The following is a 24,721-nucleotide window of genomic DNA, read 5'->3' on the forward strand; positions in this document are numbered from 1 at the left end:
CTTCACAGCAAAAACACTGTGAAGGTTTTAAAAAGTTACCTTCACAGCATTTTGCTGTGAAGTTTCAAGTGTAAAATGTTGGTCTCACGGGTCTCACGAAAACAGGCTGATCTCACATGATCCCAAGTCTATATATATATATATATATATATATATATATATATATGGAATTGACAAAGTTATCTTTTGTTTGCAAACACATTGATAGTACTCTGAAATCTTATAATTCTTTTCCTCTATGTATGATTTTGTGAAATAAGTTTATGTATGGAATTGGCAAAGTTATCTTTTGTTGCACATTTTACTTCTTAATAGATTATACTAGGTGTCTATCCACGCAATGCAGCGGGATGTAAAAAGCTCGTTAAGATTATTCAATTTTGAGATATCAAATTCCTTTAAAGATGTAACAAAGTCTACTACATTTGTATTGATCTAATTTTGATTCAAATATACATTCATCCATCCAAAATGTTGGTGTTAGTAGGATCTACAATTATTCATAAACTCATAATCACAATCCGAATGACTAGAGTGGTGGAGCAAGATACAAGCATTTGCCAAGGATCGGAGCGGTGGAGCAAGATACTTGACCCGATTCACAACTCATCTCAAATATATTGAATCAAAGAAACCCTTAAAAGCAAATGAGTTTGTTAATGTATACAAATACTGTAAATGTAGATTTGGAGCTCCGAAATGTCAATCTTTAAAATAAGCAGCTAGCTCAAACCCTAGTAGTAAAATGGAAAGCCAAATGAAGACTTTTATACAAGTATAAAAATGTGTGGAAGTTATAAGGGTGTCGGTGCGACCGGAGGAGAGACGACGAGGAACGGCGGAGGAGAGGAAGAATGTAGCTGGGGCAATGGAGGTGATTAGGAAAAATCAATCGTGAATTATGAAAATATGAGGTTTACATTTGAAATTCGAAATGGTAAAGAGTTTATTATGGTAAGATGAAAATCTTGGGAACATAAAGGGTCAAAATTTGAAAGGGCCGGGTAGATGGTTTAAATTTTCAATGTCTATTGGAAACCAAAACTAAATATGAGAAAGATAAATTTAAAAGTATGAGTTGTAAAAGATGAAGTATTGTTGAGTCGTATCAAATGCATAAATGACTTGTAGTTAAGATTTTTAAGACTTTATGCATAAAAAAAACAGTACCTTATGCATTTAAAGTTGTTTTTAAGACTTTTATCAAATATGCTTTATAAGGTAGTATAGATAATTTGGGTATAAAATGACTATTAAACCTCTTTTCAGAGAATTGTGTTGCTGAATGATCAACACACGCGTATTTATAGGCATCAACTAAATTACTTAGGCAACCACTTTTTCACACGAACAAAATGTCAATATGTTTTGTACGCTCATGAAAAGTAGGATCATTGGCAATCTGTTAGGCCGATTTATTTTCACAAAACATTGAAATTGTCAATATGCTTGTTCCTTTAAATAAACAATTATTAATAAGCTTTAGATTGCTGAAAACCTTTCAAAATCATGAACTCTAAGAACTTGGTATTCCATTGTCGAGAAGCTTGTTTAAGCCCGTATATGGACTTATGAAAAGTCGACAAGCAAGCTTCACGTTGTAGGAAACTCCTCCTTAATCGAATAACCAGGAGGTACGTCCATGTAAACTTCCTCATGTAAATCACCATTGAGGAATGCGTTATTAACGTCGAGTTGAATTAATGGACACCATCGAATAGCTGCAACAGCACTAAGAGTTTTAACAGATACCGATTTAATTAGCAAGCGGAGAAAAGTATGAACAAAATCTACGCCGCCTTCTTGTTGTTGATGGAAATCTTTGGCCATCAAACGTGCTTTGTGACGTTCAACATTAATTACCATTAGGTCCATTTTTTAACTTGCAAATCCATCGGCACCCAATATTATAGTGTGTTTGTCATTTGATAATGGCACTTATCATACTTACACATGCATGGCTTAATCTTTGAGACAAGCATATGACTACTGGCAGGATCAATCAGGTAGCATTCCTCTTGTTTAACGGTAAGAGCACCACTTTACTTACCTTATTGGGTAACATACTTGACAATCAAAATGGGTTGTTGGTAAACGTCTTAATCCAATAAGTGTTTATCGGGTAAGGGTCATTTCCCTCTCTTACTGAATAAGACTTTCGGTCCCTTCTATACCTCTTACCGGATAAGATTCTCGTTTCTAGTCATGCTCAATCGGTAAGGTAATTGAAACACGCTTACCCGATAACCTTACCTGTCTCGTTCATGCACAAGCCATGCAAGATGTTCTTGCAATTGGAGATTTGGACGTAAAGATGCAAAATGGATCTAATTTTGGGATCAGTATACTATTGAGCTTGTCCAAGTCCAATAGAACCAGTTTAGGCCCAATTAGGACCAATGATTTTGTTTGGTCTTGAAAATGAATTTGGCCCAAAGCCTAGCTTAGGCCCAAGCCCTACCATTTTGTTAATTCCTTTTATGTATTTTTTTTATTTCATTTGTGAACTTCACTAAAAATAAAAATAAATAAAATCTCTAAATTATTGTTAAAAATAAAATACGTTATAGTTGTTAGATTTAGGTAAAAACGACCGCCACAAGAGTAGTCACGCCATCGCTTGTTCGATAGAAACCTTTTGTATAAGAATTTCTCGTCATATTTCAAGAAACGTGATCTTTTATAAGAATACTATGGAGTTGTTTGATTGTTTTTTCATTGAATCATATATGGATAAAGTTGTCTGCGTACTGTGTAGATTAGTCTAAAATGTACTTTGTTGTACTGAATGAACTATCTGAATAATCTAAAAAACTATTTTACCCTTGGTGAATATTTTTGTTACAGAGGATTACATCAATTCAGTTTTGTCATTCATGAGCATAAATAACTTCTATCAAACATTATAAGCTAAAATCCGAACATCCTTAACGAAGATGAAAAACAGTGATCCCCTTCGTCCCACAAGTTCAGTAAACAATAACCAAGCAAGAATGAGGTCTGAATCAGCACCAACCACAGACCGATTAAGAGTCCCTCACTTGGCTTATCAAGTCAACACCCGGTGGACAGATAAGAGGGGCTTCGTAAACAACAATATATCCAATCAGGTAAGCGGGTAGTAAATGACCCCGAATAATGCATAATGTATTGTTGCTTTATTCGAGAGAAAAAAATGCCATATCTCAACATCTGGTACCGCACTTTTAGCAAATCAAGTTGCATATATATCGACAAACCTTTACACTGATCGGAAATTAGCCACATTCATAACAAGATAGGCATATATATATATATATATATATCTTTATATGCTCTAACATCAACCATGAATGCAAAAGATGTACACAAACAGCAATCATTGCTCTGGATTTTACCCAAAAAGTTGGTCCCAGAAGTGGTACAAATATTGCCCAAAATAAAGGGCAAAAATTAAGACTATAAACCATCTCCTGAACCCAAAGGGACTAATAACACATAAAACACCCTTCTGACCTTTCTTCTTCACTATCAACTCAAATGTGTTCTTCACTATTAACTCAAAATCTCAAAGGTTTTTCCCAAATGTACCCTTGACCTCATAAAGATGAGCCAAGTTTACAGTCCTTAACCATCTCTGTAAGATAAACTTTACAACAATGTGAAAAGGGGTTGGATTCCAACCAAAGAATAAGAACTAAGAATCTCATGCTTTCATTGTATGGTTTGAGAAAAGGTCTATCATGGTGTCTAGGGTCTCTGGTAAGAATTTTCTTGCAAATAAGTAACACGGTCGGTTTATCCCATTCCACAGGCAAGGCATGATCATGATTTCCTTCTGCATAATTGGAAAAAAGGGATGTTTTTAGCTTTCTATAAATCGAAAAGAATCGCGACAGAAGGGGGAGAAGAGATGCATACCCTTACGTCGCTTGTAACATGAACACTTTCGGTGATGGACTGCAAGAATAGCACAACCATAATAAGTCGAATCCATTAATCTAAGTGGTTTTCACTATTAAACTGACAAGGAAACATGGTAACTTTGTACGTATGCTGTAAACTTGAAATTTAAGGGATTATGCATTATTAAGCGATATCTAATGATCAATAAGTTGATTTAAGATTTTTACCTAAATGCTTTATAGACTCGAGTTCAATGGAAAACCACAAAAAAAGGAAAAATGATGAACACCCTATTAGCCATTCATTTGTACGGTATGCACATGTGCATAAAAGTAACTGAAAGTGCTTCATGATTTCTACGCGTGCATAGTATAGATAATGGTTACTAGGGTGTTCCTTAGTTTTCCATTTTTTGTGGTTTTCTCCCGAACCTGACCCGTGTTTTATAATTCCGTATAGACATACATGTATATAAATGCACCCTCCATCTCACCAATTTTTAGAATCAAACCCAATCTCTATGCATCCCACTTCCCACCCCCTTGCATCAAATATTATCATCTTGAGACTATATTTATACAAAACATGCCTGAATTCTTGTTCCTAAACCAGAAGTGACAAGATCCTCATATTGTGCAATAATACTCTAGTTGTGGAACGAAGGCGGTCATGCATAATCTTGTAAGGTTCAAATGAAAACTATAAATACTTTGAGAACCAGGGAACCAACTATTTCATGTATTATTCATGATGAATAGCCCTAAGTACTTGTGAATAATATTCCTTATGCATAATTTTCGTGATGAATAGTAGGTCTAAATGTTCCCAAAATATTTTCTGTTTTTATTTGAAGCTGCCCCTAATCTTGTAATGCAGCAGGATAAAGAGCCATACCGTTATATTTTTTAGGAGCTCTACGGAAACATCCTTCGCCCCGTAAGATTTTGGATGCCATTTTCCTTCAGACCAATCAACATGCGTCACCGACCAATTTGCAATCCCATTGGGATCATGCATCTGAACATATAAAGAGAGATAAGTCATAAGAACCACAGAAGTTTGTAAACCAGAAAGTGGGAACCCTGATCTACCAAGGCTCGTCATCTTTATCGAACCCATGACCTTCTGATCACAAGTGGAATGATCTCATTTGCTTATCCAAGGCCCACCAAATGTATACGAATAAAGGGAGAAAACCGAAGTCGTAAATGTTCTCACATGGAAAAATGTTGGCAAGTAGTGTTCATCGGAATAGCAATTGCGTCCATCCATCATGGCAGGCTGTAACACAAGACATATATGAAGCTAGTCAATAAATCAGCAGTGAAAAAATTCACAATACTCAGAAGTAGATCTAAAATATGTGATTCAAGACATGAGTACAGCAAAATAAATTTTTGGGTGTTTTTCTTTCTCCGTTCTTTATTTATCTATGCAACATTTTTTGGGTCTTTTTCAAAAGATTTTTCTTTATCAACGGCTCCTACTTGTTATCTTGATAAAAAAAAAATTGATGCTTGAAATAATTGGATGAGAAGAAACAAAAAACCAACAATAAATCACTAATCTTACATAAACCATTGAATAAATATAAACTCACCCTGCAATGATCTCGGAACTTCGCATAATAGAGACTATCAGCCATAACTATGACTGCATGTTGGCGCTTCATCGTGAACCACTGCAGAAAATTCAACATTAAAGAACTCAATCGTTATTAAGCCCTTTTTGACAAAGAAGTGCATCAATAGAAATGATAAGAGAGTTATAGAAGGTGTATATACAGAAGGAAAGTATAAACTTTAAAATTTGATAAGACGTCTACGGATCTAAAACTTTATAATTGTACCTGAGCACCCTTCCTGAAGAATTTCTTCTCAACTTCAGGTAACATATGGTCGATGTACCTGCCACTTCCATGTGGGCCTGGATCCTCGAAGCTGGAAAGAACATGAAATAACGTTATTAAGAAGTAACGGTTCTTGAAAGAAAAAAAGAAACATCAAAACAGTGTAAATCAATGTGGATTTCCCCTCCCTTCCAAGAAAAGAACAAGATTGTATTTTTTACATAAAACCTAAACCATATTACCTTTTAACACTAGAATTATCACATTCGTTGATTTATCCAATATAAGTTCAAAAATGTTGTATTTGATTTGGTACATACCTGTCAATGAAGCTGATATTTGTGTACATAAGATAATTGTACACATAGTCGAAATCCCGCAAGGGTACACAGCTGAAATACAAAGAAGAAACAAAATTTTCACAGCAAAATCATAGACCAAGAAACAAGAGAGAACGAGAGCGAGAGGGAAACCTGTCAGAAAGCAATACAAAGTGTTGATTGTCAGGATCCTTGAGCGCATTTGCCAACAGTCTTTTCTCTGCATCAACCATTGAAATTTTCCCCCAATCTACCTGCCAAACAGATTCATATAATAATTTAAGATATTGAGTTCATGTAGTGATACAACTATAAATATGGTTTTGCTTATTCTATAATAATAACAGTTGAAGTAGCCAAGTCGGGTTCGCTCAAGTTGTTGAAAGTTGGGTTTGTTTGGCAAGCGGGGCAGGACAGGACAACGGTACAACATTAAACTGCGATAGAAGAGGACTGAGTGGTCCCACTGAAATAGGTGGTTACAAAATCAAAAAGATGGGACAAGATTGGTAAATTACTAAACTACCCATGTCAAATCAAAACCCTAAAACCTTCCACAATTATTTTACCTGCCCACCTGACTCTTGCCTCTCCTCATCCCATCTGTGTACCAAAGCAATTCACTTCCTAAGGTGTGGTTGCTCAGTTCATAATAGCGTTGGGTTGCCCTCGGGCGTGTAGCTCAGTTGGTAAAGGGGCGGAGTGACTTTGCTCAAATATACAACAGGTTCAAGTTTGAATCCTGCAGGCTGCAGGAGGCGAGCTTGAACCCCTCTGCTAGCCTCTGCCGCTTAATAAGCTCTGAAATGCCTCCTCACATGTGGTTCCTAGGGGCAGGTTTCTTGTGGGGCTGGTCAGGGTTGCCGGTAATCAACCTTTTGCTCAAAAAATAGTCTTAGATTAACCATTTTAAGCCTACAATATGTTTAATTAGCAAGAATATATGGGTCTGGATTTGGATTTGGTACATCATGCCAATATAATTGGTTGGATGACAATGGGTTTTGGATCTATATTTTCACATAACATTTATTCACTTTCATCGCTCGAATAAGATTTTCCATGACCAGTAAAGGTTTAGCATCTACTTATTCATACTTAGTTTGTTCCAAGCCACAATAAAAACAATGGCATGCATCACTTTGAGCAACTTCCGCCTCCCAAAATTCTATTCACATTCCCTTTCTATTCCCTATTATTTACTTATTTATGTCTTAGATTGATGAAAAGGTTAGAAATAGGACAAGAATGAAATAAACAAAAGCTTGCTGAATCTTGTGTGACCAAAAGGTTCCATTGAAGCTTAAAAGTAAGTTCTTTATGGTGATGATCATTTACACGGCAAAATGTTTGGCCAATAAAAGATGGAGCTTAGCAAATGTGTGAATGTTGAAGTAGACGTATGGCCACACAAAGAGGAACAACATAAAGTATGAAGATACGCGGAGGATTGCAATGAAAATGTATTAAGCATCAAAGCAACGTAACTTAATATGGTTTAGCTATCACCATTTAGTAATTTCATTTGGGTACAGTTTTGGCCTACCCCAACTAGTTTGGAAATTGGAATAAATGGATTTGTTGAAATGTATATCTAAGACTAAAATGTAGACATTCGTTGAAAAAATGATCGATACGGAGAAAAAGGCAAGCAAGAAGCAAGAAAAAAAGACCAAGCAATTTACACTTCACATTTAAAAGGAAAAAAAAACAAGACATGAAGAAGAATGGCATCGAAATAAGTTATAAAAACGAACCTTGCCACTGCGAACTTCCCGATTGACAAAGTAACGGCTAGTGTGGACTGGTTTTTCTCTAGATGCGTGAATATGAACTGAAAATCTACCTTCATGGCCCTGTATATAAAAGAAAGTGTCAATACATAACATCTATGCATATCGTACCAAATGTGCAGTTAGCAAATGGTCATACTTAAACACCCAAACCTACAAGATGAATAATATGAAATCGTATATGTTATTGTACAATCTCATAAGTCACTAGCTAGCTGAGGCACAAATATCGACATATTTCAGCCATTTCATTAATAGATTTTAGTTAGAGTTCTATGGGAAAAAAGAACTTCAAATCTTAACTAACCTCACTCTAGATTTCGAAAACCAAATGCAGTTTCAAAAGTGAAGGGCAAATGGCCATCACGTACCTGAAAAAATTTGTCCCATAACTTCTCGAATGGTAATGATCCAGGGCTCAAGAACATGAAAGCAATCTTGGGATTTTTTGACTCAATTGGAGGTGCGTTCAAAATGCTACTAATTACCACATGAGAAGCAATCTCGTCATCAGTGAATTCTCTTACAGGAGGCGGAAGCCAACTGGTAAATGTATTACAACCAGAAGACGAGAAGACATAGCAGGCACCAGATGTTTGAGGTGGATAAATATAGGCAACAACTAAGAACACACAAACCAATGAAACCAATACGATAATCCAAGTTGGCTTTTTTAATGGAGCACGATGGCGAGGCGGAGGCAAGATCTGCATGTCTTTCATGCCCAAACCCCACGCCTTGGCTAACTTCATTTAGATATTATGCATCACAAGTTTATATCCACAGGAATAGTCCTTTTTCCAACAATGAGCACCAAGCTCAAAACTATAAAGAAACAGCCCACCAGGTGACTTCAAATTCAGGAATTATCTGAACCTGAAAACAAGAAAATATCATTATCGAATCTGTCAAACCTGAAAACTACATCACACCAAATTTGATGTTAGAACATTTATTTATAAATCTTTAAGTTCCGGATCAGTTCAATCAAAGAGGGAGCTAAAATGCTAGGTAGGTAAGAAACTTCTGCTTCAAAGAAAATAGATCTCTAAATATTGTGAAAGTGAAAAGGTTGGATAGAAGTGGCTTTAAAATATCCATCTAAATTCTTGATTTTTGATCTGGGAAAACAAGAACTAGATGGAAAATTTCTGATCCCAAAGATGAAAATAAATCAAACACCACTCTTGAAATTCTCTGATCCCAAAGATGAAAATAAATCAAACGCCATTCTTGACTGGTAAGAATCAATGGAAGGCTCAAATTCAATCGGGTTTCAAGTCTTAAATCATTTAACTAAATTAAATAAGATTAGGCATACACCCTTTTAACCTATCATCCCTTTGAAGCATATAATCCAAGAAGAAGATCCTTCAAGCAACAAGAATCTTAAAAGAGCAGCAATTCAACAAGAAAATTTAAATAAATATATGAAAGGGGTAAATGGGATCAAAGAGACAGATGCCTTCCTAACCAAAAAAAGCAACTCATATTTCCTACAAATTATAGAAAGATGAAAGTCAGACCTACCATTCTAAGTCAACTCCAAATCCAACTCCCAACACAGACATGCCTACATAAACACGAAACATTCATGGCTTCAAATCCCTAATTGCCACACCCAACACACGTGTTTGCTCACACACATTCACACACATATGTATGCATATAACACCTGCTTTGAAGCATTGAGCCAAAACCCAGAAAAAGATCAAATCTTTATACCAAATTGCACACTCATTGAGCATTGAACGTTTCAAGATGAAATCTAATTAATATAAATCGAAATTAGAACTCCCATAAAATTGGGGATTATACAAAAATCACGTTAAATTTAAAGATACCTGATTCACGCGATATTTTATCTGAATCGCCTCTTTTTTCGAATCAGTCTTCAATGAGAAAGGATCGCTCAAATGGGTTTTAAGATCTGAAAATACCAAAAACAAGTCGAAGGAAGAGGGTTATCTGTAATTTCTCAAAGATGGGTGTGTGTGTGTGTATATGTATATATATATATTGATTGGACCAACTTGGGCTGAGGTGGGTAAGTCGACTCGTCCCTCTTCCCTCTTCCCTCTTCCCTCTCTGTGTCTATGTAAAATGTATCTGTATGATTGCTGCTCTGCTGCTGCCGCTGTGCGTGTTTTAATAGGGAAACGAAGCACAATAATATTTCGGCCGGCGAATTTTGGGACAATCGAGTTTGTGTTATGTTTGTTTTCTACGACTTTAGGATGAATAATTACCAGGATAAAGATTAAACCCCCTTCGTAAATTGAACCAATGGCATTCGATTATGGGAGGTTAGTCAGATGTATGACTTGTCAAAATTCAAGATTCAAAGGTTTTTATTATATATTAGTTGACAAGTTTTGGAATTTGAACATGAAAGTGTAAACCTTTAAGGGATGTGAAGGTTGAAACTTGAAAGAGTCCAAATTTGTGCTCTAAATTTAAATTTGACCAAGAAATTTCAAGAACTTAAAAGTAACACGACTCTTAACTAATTTTTTTTTATATTAGATTGGACTTGATCGTAACTTGGTTCTTCATCGACGTGCATGGCCTAACCTAATTCGCGTGGATATGGTTGGTTTTAAGTTCCTAGTTCTATACATGTGGTATGAAGTTAAGGTTTCAAGTAAAGAAATTAATGATGTGTGTCGATTTTGGGTTCATGTTTTGGATTTAATCCACCACTGACTTATGGAGAACCAATTGCATTATGATCATAGGTTTATTGGGAAGCTTAACTACCCCAGGTTTAGATTTTGAGTTATTTATCATAGAGCACAGATATTTTTGTTCTACACTTCAAGTATTTTGTTGGAGTATTCAACTTTTTTCTAGTATATGGTTTGGACAACTCTTTCGCCCAGCGCTAACGCAACCGACACATGGTTGATTTGGTTTGTACATAAGTTTTCAATCCAAATCTCGACATATCAACCAACCAAAAAGCTAGCCCCTAAATATGCTAAGTGAACAAGTCGAACGTTGTTTTCAAGTAATCAAACAGAAGGAAAAAAGACTCATAACTAATCTTGTGGTGTTTACACCTCTCGCCTGTCAAAGTAATATTCAAAAAGTTCATCCTATTTAATCTATTCATATTACTTATTATAAAGCATTGAGAGTACATCACTCCGTATTTGGTCAAGAATAATCGCTTTTAAACTTGTACACTCTAAAATTAGTTTTTTCTTGTACTCAAGAAACAACATAGAAAGAAAGACCTTTCAGCATGATTAAAAAAGTCCCGTTAGATAATAGTTTTATAAAATATAATTGAACTTAAATCATCCCTTAAATCTTTAAGTATATATACAAATTTTATACCGGTGTCTTTAACTTTAAGCTAGTAGAGTCATAATGTTTATTTAGCACATTTTAAATCTAACTTTTTTAAATGAGTAGTTATTATTTATTTTTGGGTAAATTATGGATTTGGTCCCTATAGTTCTGAGTTTTTGTCTTGAATTTGTTCCCAAAAGTTTTTAATTCCAAAATAGGCTCAGAGTTTGTATTTTCGTGAAGTTTTGGCCCTTGTCACTGACGAAAGTTAACTGGTATATGTTAAGTGTAGACCATTCCTGTCTTTTTAATCTATTTTTTCGCTTTCCTTCTTTGTTTTATTAAAATTTTCTTTATAATTTATACGACCTACCTTAGCCACCCTTAACCTCCCCCCCCCCCTACAAACACATATGTCACATTTGTCCCCCTTTTTCCTTCTCAGTGAACCACCACCCCTACCCTTCCCTTCTCCTTCCTCCACCAACTTCGGTCATGTCTCAATAGAAAACTCATCACTACCACCTTAACTGAAACGAACACCACCTCCTCAAAACCACTGGTCCTCCCCACACTTGCCCTGAATGTCGTTACACCCTTTTCCCACTTCATTTTTTTTTTTTATGAACAACCCTGTTTTTTAAGTCGGTGTATTTGATGAACGAAATGAAAACCTAGAAACCCATATTTAGACACAGGTAAAACCGTAAAAGCCAAAATCAAAAGCTAGATTGATCGCCTACGCGGCTGGAACCAAATGAAATATTACGAATTTGATCCATCTCAATTTGGTGATGTTTGTATAACATGGGTTTGCGTATTGAAATTTGAGTTTTGGTGATTAAGGTTAAAGTTTGAGTTTGATATTTATCTTGATTTTGAGGTTTTGATTTGAGTTTGATTTTTGAGTTTTTGATGTGTGTATGTGTGTATAATGGCGTTTGGTGGTCTGAGACAGCAACTGACTGGTGAAGATGGTCCGAGAAAGGATATGGTCGGAGAAGATAAAGAGCGACAGTGGTGTCTTGTTTCGAAAGGAAGAAGGCGAGGGTGGGGTGGGGGTAATATATATTTATGTTTTTATTGAATGATAAAATAAGAAAAAGATTGACAAATGACCAAAATGCCCATAATTTAACGGGGCTTTTTAACTGTCGTTAGTGCCAAGGACCAAAAGGTTATAAAAATGCAAACCTTAGGAGCTATTTTTGGATTAAAAAGAACCTTGAGAACCAAATCCAAGACAAACTAAAAACCACGTTAACCAAATCTGTAATTTTCTCTTTATTTTTTATTATAGTTCTGAAGGTATCTTATTTATTTATTACTATAAATATTTTAAATATTTAAACAACAATAAAAAAAAATTCAAGATATTATATGTCAAAATAGAAGTTGAACTGTTTTGTGAAAACCCTGAAATTGTAATTTCGAATTTGAAGATAAAAGAAAAGGGAATAAAATAATTTTTTAATATGTCTTTTTAAGAGGGAAGAAAATAAAGAAAATAAATTTTCATATTTTTTTAATAGGAAAACAAGTAAAGAAAATATATTATTTTCATAAATATATTAAAAACTTATCCTTTAAAAAGTATGTAAAGCGGTTTTGTAATTTTAATTTTAAGGGATTTTAATTTATTTCTTTTCATTTCTGTATATATTTGGGAGAAAACTTATTATTATTTTTTTTTCATTTACTTTTTCTTTATCTCTTAAAAGAGTTTTAAAAATATAAGTTTCTTTATTTTCCTTACTTTTTTCTTCGTAATAAACGTATTTTATAATTGATTTAGGAATTTTTGTTAGCAGATTAATTAGTTTAATATGATTCGTAATTTATTCGGTCAACTATACATGACTTATTGATGGTGGCTTAATAATATTTAAAGTTGTTTAGTCTGGTAAGCTTTTGGGGGAGATTTATGAAGAAAGACTATATTTTTTTTTCCTAAATATGTTCCTCTCAGTTAAATAACACGCTCCTTTTATCTGTGGAAAAACTCTCAAACAAAAATCTTCCTAATTAATACAGATAAGTTTATTTATATTATACAGACAAAGCAGGTGGTTGCCTTGAGATTAGTCGGCTCGCAAAACGGGTTGAATATCCAAGTTAATAAAAAAAATATTATATTTTATATATTTTATGTTAAAATGTATAATTCATTAGGTGTGTTTGTATAGATTTTTGTTAGAGAATTTTTCATTTACATCCGAGGTTTGATAATTGATTCCACATATAATTGATTATGATCAAGCGAGATGCCAAATTATACTAGTTTGAAATGCCGTTAAAAAGAACGGGTTTATTTACGAATAGTCATTTCGTCACCGAGCTATACATCAGAGACCAGAGCTTCTAAGTAAATTATTGTCCATTATAGTAAGTTGTAGGACGATGTGAATCATTGTGGACATGATTTCTCAGTAAAATGTTTGTGCAGACATCAGTGTCATGTTCATTGTATCATTCTATAGTCAATAGAAAAATATAGATTTAGCATAAATTCAAGATTTATTTAGCCTACCTGGCTTTTTCATGTCAACTTAGGTGACGTTGATAGAACATGAGAGACGGACATATATGATAACAGAAGGAGCTTTCGGTTGAACAATCGTCTCTCTCGCTTGCATTTGTTTGTTTGTAAGTTAAATCATGATTGTTTTGGAAGTTATCACTTGCTATAACCTTTAGTTTCATTTTGTGATATCCCATTGTTAGGGGTGTTCATTTAAACCGTTCACACCCGCACCAGAAAAACGTGACTTGTAACATCCAAGATGTTATTTGCAATTTGCATTTTTACCAAATTGCACTATGTGGTTCGGTTTGCGGTTTTGAGTTATCAAACCATTGTTCAAAACACCACACTTCATATTTTATATATAGAAAAATTATCAGTTTATATAGTATTTTTGGACTTTGTGTTTTGAACTTTGAGTTTGAAGTTTTTTTTTACTTCTTAGTTTATTTTTAATTTTGCAATACGTATTTGAGAATCAAATGTACTGAAACTCTTTATTTTTTGGGACTACAATCACGTTATTGTTGACAATATAATGCATTTTCAAACTTAGAATTATTGGGTTGTAGGCATAAAGTGCGATGGATACAAACCGCAACACATTTTGGGGGGTGGTTTGCGGTTTGGAAAAACTGCTCAAACCACATATATGTGTGGTTTGTGGTTTGATCCCAAACCGCATTGCAAACACCCCTATCTATTTTCATATAAATAATGGGTGTTTAAGGGACTAACAGTCGTAAAAGCTGATTTGCATAATTTTAATTACAATTATATACATGATTTTTATAATATCATTTTCAGTCTCGGTTTATGATGTTTGCTTTCGCCTCTAACAAGATTGATAGCACTTGTAAAGAGTTAAAAGATACATCTGGACTTGAAAGCAGAAAAAAAAACAGTATGGTAATTATACTATCATTAGAGCTCTTGAAAACAGATAAAATATCTTATTTCTTCAAGTTTGAAAGGTCATCCAAAGTGTTAGAGCATTCTCGCATGAATATATGAATACATCATATATTTTTGGCTAAAAATACATTATTCTCGACTTAAATGGGTATCATGATATTTCTCATTGGTTGCAAGTGATATAATACAGTATGTTTTCTATATAATGTTTGACGTATGGATAACGAGTTAACTCAAAGTTTATGTATCAGTTATGCATCAAATATTTTATAACAACTTAGAGCACCTTAAGTAGATTATCTAAAATAAAGATTTTGGGAATGTTAGGCTAATTATTTTGCTCCAAAACGAAGAAATTAGGAGAGGAGCAGTAAAATTCTCAAATGTTTTTATATGCGATTATGGAACACAATCAACACAAGTTGAGCAATCGACCTGGCCCACGACCTTAGGTCACAGGAAAAATTGCGTGAATCACATGTGATTTTACACATGATTTTAGTATAAAATCACATGTGATTCAGCCGTTTTCATGTTCTTTTATTTGATTACCATTCTCGTATGAACCTGACCTTAAAAAAGATAAATGAGTTTTTTTAATAATAATTTTTTTTAAAAATTAAATGTTTAGGAAAATAAAACTAATATGTTATTAGATACATTATATATTTTAACAATACTAGAATGGTACTCATGTAATGCAGCGAGATTCATCTTGGTTTTAATGTTTCATTTTATTTTGTCTCCGTTGATGTTATAATACGATTTTATGTGGTACTGAAAAAACGATATTGTTTTTATTTTTTTGAATAAAATATAAACTTGAAGATATCATAAAATTTTGAAAAAACATATATCGATTTTTTGTATCAAATTAAATATTTAAAAGTTCTTGTTTTTTTGTGTAATTTCTTTAATTCTATTTTTTATTATAATTTAATTTAGATTTAATAATGAAGTCATTTATTTTTATTTTTAGTTTAATAATATAATTATGAATTCAATGATTATCTTAAATATATTTTAAATTTTTTATATTTAAAATGAGATAATTATTCAGAATTTGATTATGTTTATCTGTAGTTAGTTACACAAATTCAAACATGGAGCTTTAATAAGTTGTACATACGGATAATTTACTTGTAATTTTGAATTTTAAGTAATATGCATCAATAAACAGTACTTCATGCATAAAAAATGGTTTTTAAGAGTTTTTGTCAAATATTTTATAATATAGTATAGATAACTAATTTTATAATTTCTAAATTAAAGAAATTTTTATAAGTTAAATGTAATTTTTCTTACAAAACTTAGATGTAGGAGGTGCTCTAGATTATTAATTACAAAAAGAGTAAATTACATTTTTGGTTCTTTTGATTATCATTCACTATTAAGTTTCATCTCTATTTTAAACTACTTACATGTTTGATTATTGTGGTTGTCACTGTGTTTCAGATTTGGTCCTTATGATTGTCATTTTATTTCAAATTTGACTCATCTCGTTAACTCATTTAAATTAAAGGGTATTTTGGTCTTCTAACTCATTTTTGTATTTTTCATTTTTGTTTATTAAGTTAGACCGTTTTGTCTTTTTATTATTTTTTGCATAAATTTCAAAGTACACAAGCTCATGCATCCAGAGCCAACCTCACCCAACTCAACCCACTTTTTCATCCGACGAACTCCCTCCGTTCATCTTCTCCGGCAAAGCAAATCTCAACCGTAATTCAGAGAAAAAATATAGATCCAGAATTAAAATCCAAAATCAAACCCCCAAATTTTAAGCTAAATCAACTCCTATATTCGAACCAGAAATGTTCGAACATGTCCAGATCGTTGAAACCGACCAGAAAATGGAGATTATCAAACCAAGTCTAGACTTCAAACTACAGATGAGTGTTAGATCGTGAAATGATGGAATCCTAAAACCAAAATCTTCAAACGATGGAATCCTACAAACCAATCTAAAACCTTTAAAAAAAATCAAAATGGGATCCTAAAACCACAAGAAATGGACGGTGGTGGTTATCGGGACAAAAGAGAGAGATAGAGAATTGAGAAGAGAACAGTGAAGGGGAATGGGGAGGTCATAAGTGGTGAATAGCAGCTTGAAGAACCTCAAACCCTTATCCCCGTCAAAACCTGTCACCCACATCAGCCAAGCGAACCCACTCATCTCTGCCCTCCAAGAAAACATGCAACCCACAAATCAAAATGCACGAATTTCGTTTCTGTTTGAGAGACAGAAATGGAGCCAAAAGTTTTGTGTGTGTGTGTGTGTGTTTGCTTCAACGTTGATGGATGGTGGTACCGTTGTTACAGGTTGCCATTGATAGGGGTACACGTTTAGGGAAGAGTTTCTGCGTCGAAGAAAGCTGGTGGTGGTCGTTGGGTTTTGTCGATGATGGAATTCGACTAAGAATGGTAGGGTGGTAGCAGTTGGGTTGTCCTTAAATCTTGTCACCGGCGAAGTAAAGGAAGAGGGGGGAAAGGGAAGAAAGAGATTGGTGTCATTAAATAATAAAGAAAAAAAAATTAGGAAATCCCCCTCTCCAAAGTTTAAAAATACCAGAAGGTTATAGGTTACATATTCAAATCCAAGAAAGTTATAATCATGAAAGTTCAAATACGGTGACTCCAGACTATCTGCAAAAAAAGAGAAAAAAAATTAGAAAATACTTTTTAAAAATAATAGGAAAAGACAAAAAAAATCTAGAAGACTAAAATACCCCTAAGTTAATAGACTTTTTTTTAAACTAAAGTTAGTTAGAGAAATCAAAAGAGAAACAAAATGATAATTACAATAACCATAATTATAATTAGTTTAAAATTTGGATGAGAATTGGTAGTAGGTGATAATTATAAGGACCAAAAGTGTAATTTACTCTTAAAAATGTAAAAATAAAATAAAATTACTTTTTTCTCCCTTATAGTTTTTTTTAAGTTGCTATTTTCATCCTTTTGTTTTGAAACTATGAGTTTCGATACTATAAATTTACAAGTAATTGTTGCTTTTGTTTATATGATTTAAAATTTGTCGTTGTTTTTGTTCTAATAGTTTACAATTATTTATTGTTTTCGTCTCTCATACTTAAAAGTAGAAGTTAACATCGATACAATAATGATAATAAGTTATAAACCATAAAAATAAAAACCGTAATTTTAAAATTATACGAAAGAAATTCAAAATTTTTAACAAACAAGAAGGAATAATGATGGAAATAATACACCCACTTGCCTTGCAACATGACAATGAAAAATGCCACGTGCAAGTCATGTGCTGAATCTTGAGTCATGATTCATGATTAGGTACTTGCCAAAAATGAAATTTGTCCAGACGCCGACACATATTTTATTTTCCAATTGTAAATGTTAAACTTCTGTAGTAATATTCCTCTGTAAATACAAAGTGAACCAACTAAAAAATAAAAAAATAAAAAAATCATATATATATATATATTTAATTATTTATAAACGTATAATTTACTTGTAATATTGAACTTTAAGTAATATATATCAATAGACAGTACTTCATATATAGAAAATAGTCTTTAAGAGTTTTTGTCAAATGCTTTATAATATAGTATAGATATTGAAGTACAATTTGTGTGGTGAGACATTGTCAAACTTTCAATATAATAAATTATTTATGGGAAATTTTAATACAAGATAAATGCCATACATCAATAATTGAATATCATGTGTCAAACAAAATTGGAAGATTCTTGAATTTATATTTTTTATATGTGACATGTGTATATGTCTCTCATCCATGTTAGGGGTCAATGCTAATTTATGGTGAACTCATGAAAATATGGTATTATAAAAATATAACACATTACTTTAATCCTTAAGAAGATGGAAAAATCTGAAAATTTATGTTATAAGGATTTTTTTGTATTGACTGAAAAATTGAATAACCCATTTGTATATCAACTATTTATATGGAGTTGGTATTTGTTTTTAATAAATTATTTACATATTACGAAAATAGTTCTTTTCTTCAAAATGGTGCGGAAAAGATGTTTTACAATACCATCTTGGACAACGTCTTGAGCTTGATACGAGGCAAAGATTTGGTTAAGACTTATGAGATCAATTAACCGGTGATATCATCAAATGAGCATTAATTGTGTTATAGGATGAATACACTACTATAAAACTGATTATTTCTAGCCAAATTTTCGGCGGAAAAAACAGTGGTGGATTTCCAACAGAAATCAAAAAATAGGGGTGACTTCCGTTGACTTTTGTCGGAAATACGCCACTACTTTTATTCCGGCATTATTTTCGGTGGATTTACAGCGAATTGTAGAAATTAAGTATTTAGGAAATTATTAACTGAACTTACAATAAATTACTGACGGATTTTTGATTAATTTTTTTAGATTAATGTCTGCCGGTAATCCGCCAAAAAGTAATTAAAGATTAAAATTTATTATTTTAAATTACCAGTGGATGCCAATGGCAGCTGGTAATTTAAAATAATAAATTCTTCAAGATTTTTTAAAAAATTATTATTGTTTTCCGGCGGATGTCCGGCAACGGTTTTCCGACGGATTTCCGCCGGGTATTTGAATATATAAGTAAAATATTACATATATTCCACATGGTATCATAATGGATAATAATTCTCTTATCGAATCCAACACGCATACACACATATACATGTATGCAATACATACCTATATACAAAACACATAATCCGATGTCATTGTTATTATTGGACTTTAATAACTATTAAAAATGTCTTATTTTGTTTTAACGGGTCTTAGTTGAGCCTTATATACACCATATGTTCATATACAATACATATCTTCTCACAAACATGTATATGTATGTATGTATGTATGTATGTATAAGATGCATGGAGGAGACCTCATTGTCTTCTAGAAATAAGTTGTCATTATTAAGGTGCCGTCCACGGTCCAAAGCATATTGAAAATTCATGTATATATGATCAAATTATGCACTAACTTACATCTACATCTTAATCATTTAATCATCATATCCTCGCTATCTATATAATCCTTTTCATGTCATTTGATGTAGGTATATTTTAGTTGATATATATAAATGTTATAATCAATTGTTCGTTTTAATATGTTTCAATTTTATAACCAGCCGGTTTAAAGAAATATAACATGAAAATCTTTTATAGAAATAGTCAAGTGTTTTATTGATTTCAAACATTTAATATAAAAAGTCGTGAAGCAAATATGACACCGACCTTTATCAAGGTTGAAATCATATTCAAGCATGCCTAAATTTTGTTTTGCACTTGTATGAATTCTTGTTTTCAAACTTGTTTACAAGTTTCTAAAGGTTCATTTCCCCATTTGGTATTGTTATGAACAAAGTTAATATATAACACATCACTAGTAGCATTTGTTGATAACATGTTGCATTAACTCTTTCTTGCAATTGTTTTTAAAACTGTCATTTGTGTTAGAAATGTATTGCCAATTGTTGAGCATAATTGAGGTATATTTTTGTGTTAGAAATGGGTTGTCGATTGTTGGGAAAACGTTAAGATTTGTATTCATAGATCTAATTGAGGTATATTTGTGTTAGAAATGAGTTGTCAATTGTTGGACAAACGTTTGGACTTGTATTTATAATTCTAATATATGTATATTTCAAATTCTATTTAATAACACAATTTCGTAAACTTGTAGCTATGTCGACTAATACCGATAGATGATGAATGTATAAACGAATAAATAGGAATGAGACTATAATTCCAGTTTTCCAAGTCAAAATAGTTGGATTTTGGATTTTGTTTTCTCTAATGAGCGATCTATGACAAGATGTCCTTGAAGAAATGTCAACTTCAAAAGTTTAAAAATGGAGAAGAGATTCATATAGACTTGTTAAGAATATGATTCATGATCAATTATAGTCACTGGTATGCACATAGTAAATTAGAACTTGAACTTCAACAACCACAATAAACAATAGTGGACAAAGATTATAATGAGTTTGATGATGTTGAACAAATGGTGATGGATAAAAATGTTCCCGGTACATCAAGTACGTGTGACGAGCAAGAACCAAATCAACATGCACAACGTTTCTATGATATGTTACGAGCTACGGACGAGCCGTTTTGGGAGGGATGCCAGAGATTTTCAAAGTTACAGGCAGCGGCAAAGATTTTGAATTGGAAGCAGGTTGCAATGTACCAAAGACAACCTATAATCATAACCTTTACATGGTAAAAGAAATGTTACCTGATGGCGAACAACTGGTTGGCTAAAATTTTGTGTGTATCACTATTTAGTTTGAGTTATCATTTGTTGGACAAATGTTAAAATTGTTTTGGTTGGAAACGTCTCATTTACAGCCGTCATGCTATCGAAATTTACTTGTAATCTTTTTTAAATCATAGGATGACTATTCAATGAGTCTCATCCAAAGATACGACGATGATCCCTCCACCTATCCCTTAGTTGATACAGAGTTGTGGGAGCAGGCGGTTGGGGGAAGCAAGAAAGGCCGGCTATTTGGGTTTGGGTCCAACTAGGATCCCAATTGGGTCTTGACTGAGAACTCTACACTAGGTGGTCAATTGTCTTCTGATAACCGGTTGTGTGCCTCTTTTCCTTTGATGATGTTTATATATTTAGTTTATAATTCATATTAAATATTATAACGTTTTCTTTGTTTTATAGGAAATTGATGCCTTAAGGACCCAAGTTAGAGATTTACAGAAAAAAAACGAGCGTTGGCCAACGAAGGAGGAGCTTTGACGGGTGGATGAGGAGTTTCGGAGGGCGGATGAGGAGCGACGGCGGGCAGATGAGGAGCGACAGTGGGCAGAAGAGGAGAAGCATCGGCATGCGTTAGATGAGAGATGGGGAGAAACAATATGAAGATATGACTGCTTTGGTCAAGCAACTCAGATAATATCAGCAGTTCCTGCCGCCACAATTATAAATATTTGTTTGTTTTGGAACAATTTAGTTTTTGTTTGGAACAATTGTGTGCTACTTTGGTCGGGATAATTGTATTGGATACTTCTTGTTTTTTAGTTTAATGTATGATGTTTAGTGGAATTTCATCTTTTTAGCTTTTTTTTTTTTTAATATTTACAGGATTTACAGGTTTTAAATACAAGTTTTACATGTTTTAAATATATGCAGGAAACATATTTTCTGGAGCTAGGTGATTTTCCGGCAGATTAAGAAATAAAATTAAAAATTTTAATAATTAAATTAAATTTCCAAAGGAGACATCACCGGCGCTGGTAATTTAATTCAATTTTTTTTTTGGATCTTATTAGTAATTTCTTAATTTAATTAAGATTTTTTAAATAAACTCAAAAAAGACGGTTGCTAATTTCCAGCGGCCATTTTCCGCCGAAAAACCAAGAATCCGCTGGGAAAAAAAATCATCGGCGCCTCATTTTCCGGCTGCCAATCAGCAAGAAACTTTGTTTTTTGACGGATTTGACCACCAAAGAAGGTAACCAGTTTGATAGTGATAACTTTTTCATGTATAAAGTGGCAAGCAATTTTGATATGTATAGTGCATTCAAATAACATCAAAGGAATTAAGTGTTTCATTTCCTGGTGTACTCTTTAAACCTGGTGGATATCTATGAGGTTCATAACACCTTGCTATTATGTTCCCTTGAAATTTGCACTAAGTGCAATATAGATGATCTTCCCTTCCTCATTTGTATGTATTGTCTTGATTAAGATGACCACCGATAATTGAGCATTGAAAATCATCGACGATGGATCCATACTAGTGAGGTCTTCCTCTACTTTCTTCCCAGACCATTAATGCGAAAACATTGTTAATAGGAAGTATGGGATCCATTACAAGGATCTGACTTCGAATATGTGAAAAGGAATCGTTTAAATCCATAAAAATATGATGTATTCTGATTTGAAATATGATTGATCATCCTCATTGCTCCATAATCGGTCTGTCTGCAAGCATAAGTGGAGCAATATTGATTGAGTTCCTCGATTAATAACTTGAGTTTTGTATAGTAAACTGCTACTGAATATTTGTTTTGGCTAAGACTTGTATATCACGATGGATTTGAGGAACTGCCCATTACTTTGTTGAAATCTCTCTGAAAGATTACTCGAGATTTCGTAGTTTGACTATATAAAGAGAATAATTCCAAATATCTCTTTGAAACGCAGTTGTGAATCCAGACGATGATGATGATGTTATTGCTTTGTATCCATTGATTCATATTGGCTTGATCTGAATCATCTGGTTTGGTTAGGGATCCCATCTATGAAACTAATTTTAATTTTTCATAGAACCGTTATTTTATTTGAACGACTCCATGAATAATAGTTTTTTTCTAGTGACGGGATGGTTAACGATGAGTAATTATGGATTGTCAAATGTATGAAGGATACAAGAGCGTGTAGGATCAATTGCAAAAGATCCGGAACGAACGAGAGATTGTGTTCAGGCATGAGAAGTTGAATAATTTGTGATGCTTCAGATGAAGGAAGTATAGCGCTCTGATACCATATTATATGTTTGGAATGAATTTTTGTATTGACCGAAAAAATAACTCCTATGTACGTTACCTATTTATATGAACCATCAATTGTAGGGGATACTGTAACACCCTAAAATTTAAACGAGATAATACATTTCGTACAGTAAAAAAATTCCATAAATGTAAAGTGACTTACAACTCTTGAAAGGAAAGTTCACTAATCAAGCACAAAATCAAGAATTAAAACATAAATAACAACCTAAGAATCTAATCTCGAGTAAACTAGATTACAGTTATCATGTCTCCAAAAACTCAACTTCCACTCAAGTGCTCCCCATTGATCTCTACCCTTGATGCTTCTCTGATAGAACCAACCAAGTCTCTTAGGCGGTCTTAGATTCGCTACTAGTAAGATCTGAAAACTGCATAATCAAAAACAAGTGTTACGCTTGACGTCTAGTGAGATTAGACCATAATAACTCATATAGTAGATAAGAGAAATAATTCAAGGTGTTACCCAAACTGCAATAGTGGCACAATACCATGCACCACAACAAGTTGTCACAACTACCTTTAATGTCTACTCTAGGGAATTTCACCTTAAGGACTCTTGAAGCTCAGCGCATACCCATTCCTCTAGACAAGTTTCACCTCAAGAGTCCGGACGGATCTTTAGTGTCTACTTACTAGCAACTCAAAAAGTCAACATAATCATAATCATATCCTCAATTTACCTAATCCTCAACGTCATATTGGTGGATAATTAAGAGAATAGCCGAGGGGGTAACACAATATTTTTTTTCTTGTCAATCAGTGTGTTCCCGACGTGTGTCATGTGTTAGTACCGTCCCCTCTCTCATAAACCCACCAACTCTCTTATTTCTCTCTTTGATATTTATGTATTTTTTCTAGTAAAACTTGAAGTTCAAAAGTGTTTTTATAAAAAAAGAATTTAATATTTTGGTCAAGTCATCATGATGTGCTACACATACATACAAATAACATGAACTCTATTAACATAGATTTGGGATTATGTGAGACCAATCTGTTTTCGTGAGCACATGAGACCACCTTTTTACTCTTGAAACTTCATAACAAAATACTATGAAGGTAACCTTCACAGTGTTTTTTTCTGTGAAGTTTTGGATTTTTTTTACCTTTACCATGAATTGCTGTGAAGTTTCAAGTGTAAAAATGGGATCTCACACGAACCCAACCCATTAACATGTGCCATGTAACCGGGATCCAAACCAAGATGTTGTCAATTGTTATAATAGGTAGATTTTAATGTTGTAATAAAGAATACTTTAGAAATATAATGTTGGAAATACAAAATTATATAATAAAAAAATAAATTACTATTTCTTACCTTGTAATACTTTATGTTTTGGCCCAAACTGCTATAAGCCCAATTCCCAAATAATATATTTAAGCATCAGCCCATCAGGCCGCCTCTTGCTTCTCATTTCGGACGACCTGATGGACTGATGCCTAAATATATTATTTGGGAATTCTCACTTCGGACGGCCTGGTGGGGTGATGCTTAAATATATTATTTGGGAATTGGGCTTATAGCAGCATGGCCCAAAACATAAAGTATTACAAGTCGTTCGGAGTTCCATCCGCCCGAATCCTTTCCAATTCCAAGATCAGTAAATCGTG

At 33.3% G+C, this 24,721-nt stretch overlaps 1 protein-coding gene across 2 annotated transcripts; it reads right to left on the bottom strand.

The window, feature by feature from the left end:
• Positions 1 to 3,342: 3,342 nt before the first annotated feature.
• On the bottom strand, positions 3,343 to 10,030 carry LOC112506649. Of its 2 annotated transcripts, XM_025110857.1 has the most exons (12): positions 9,881 to 10,030; positions 9,692 to 9,777; positions 8,219 to 8,723; positions 7,812 to 7,910; positions 6,208 to 6,308; positions 6,055 to 6,126; positions 5,735 to 5,825; positions 5,486 to 5,566; positions 5,104 to 5,166; positions 4,780 to 4,902; positions 3,901 to 3,939; positions 3,505 to 3,817 (listed from the first exon to the last, which is right to left on the bottom strand). In XM_025110857.1, exons 3-12 carry the CDS (start codon positions 8,597 to 8,599, stop codon positions 3,686 to 3,688), a joined length of 1,182 nt encoding a protein of 393 aa, XP_024966625.1. In that variant the 5' UTR covers positions 8,600 to 8,723; positions 9,692 to 9,777; positions 9,881 to 10,030; the 3' UTR covers positions 3,505 to 3,685. The 2 variants fall into 2 exon arrangements, with proteins under 2 accessions (XP_024966626.1, XP_024966625.1); XM_025110858.1 differs by having other exon boundaries at positions 3,343 to 3,817; positions 9,692 to 10,030.
• Positions 10,031 to 24,721: the final 14,691 nt, after the last annotated feature.

The sequence above is a fragment of the Cynara cardunculus genome (genome assembly GCF_001531365.2).
Source record: "Cynara cardunculus var. scolymus isolate 2C chromosome LG 2, CcrdV1, whole genome shotgun sequence".
Lineage (NCBI taxonomy): Eukaryota > Viridiplantae > Streptophyta > Magnoliopsida > Asterales > Asteraceae > Cynara > Cynara cardunculus.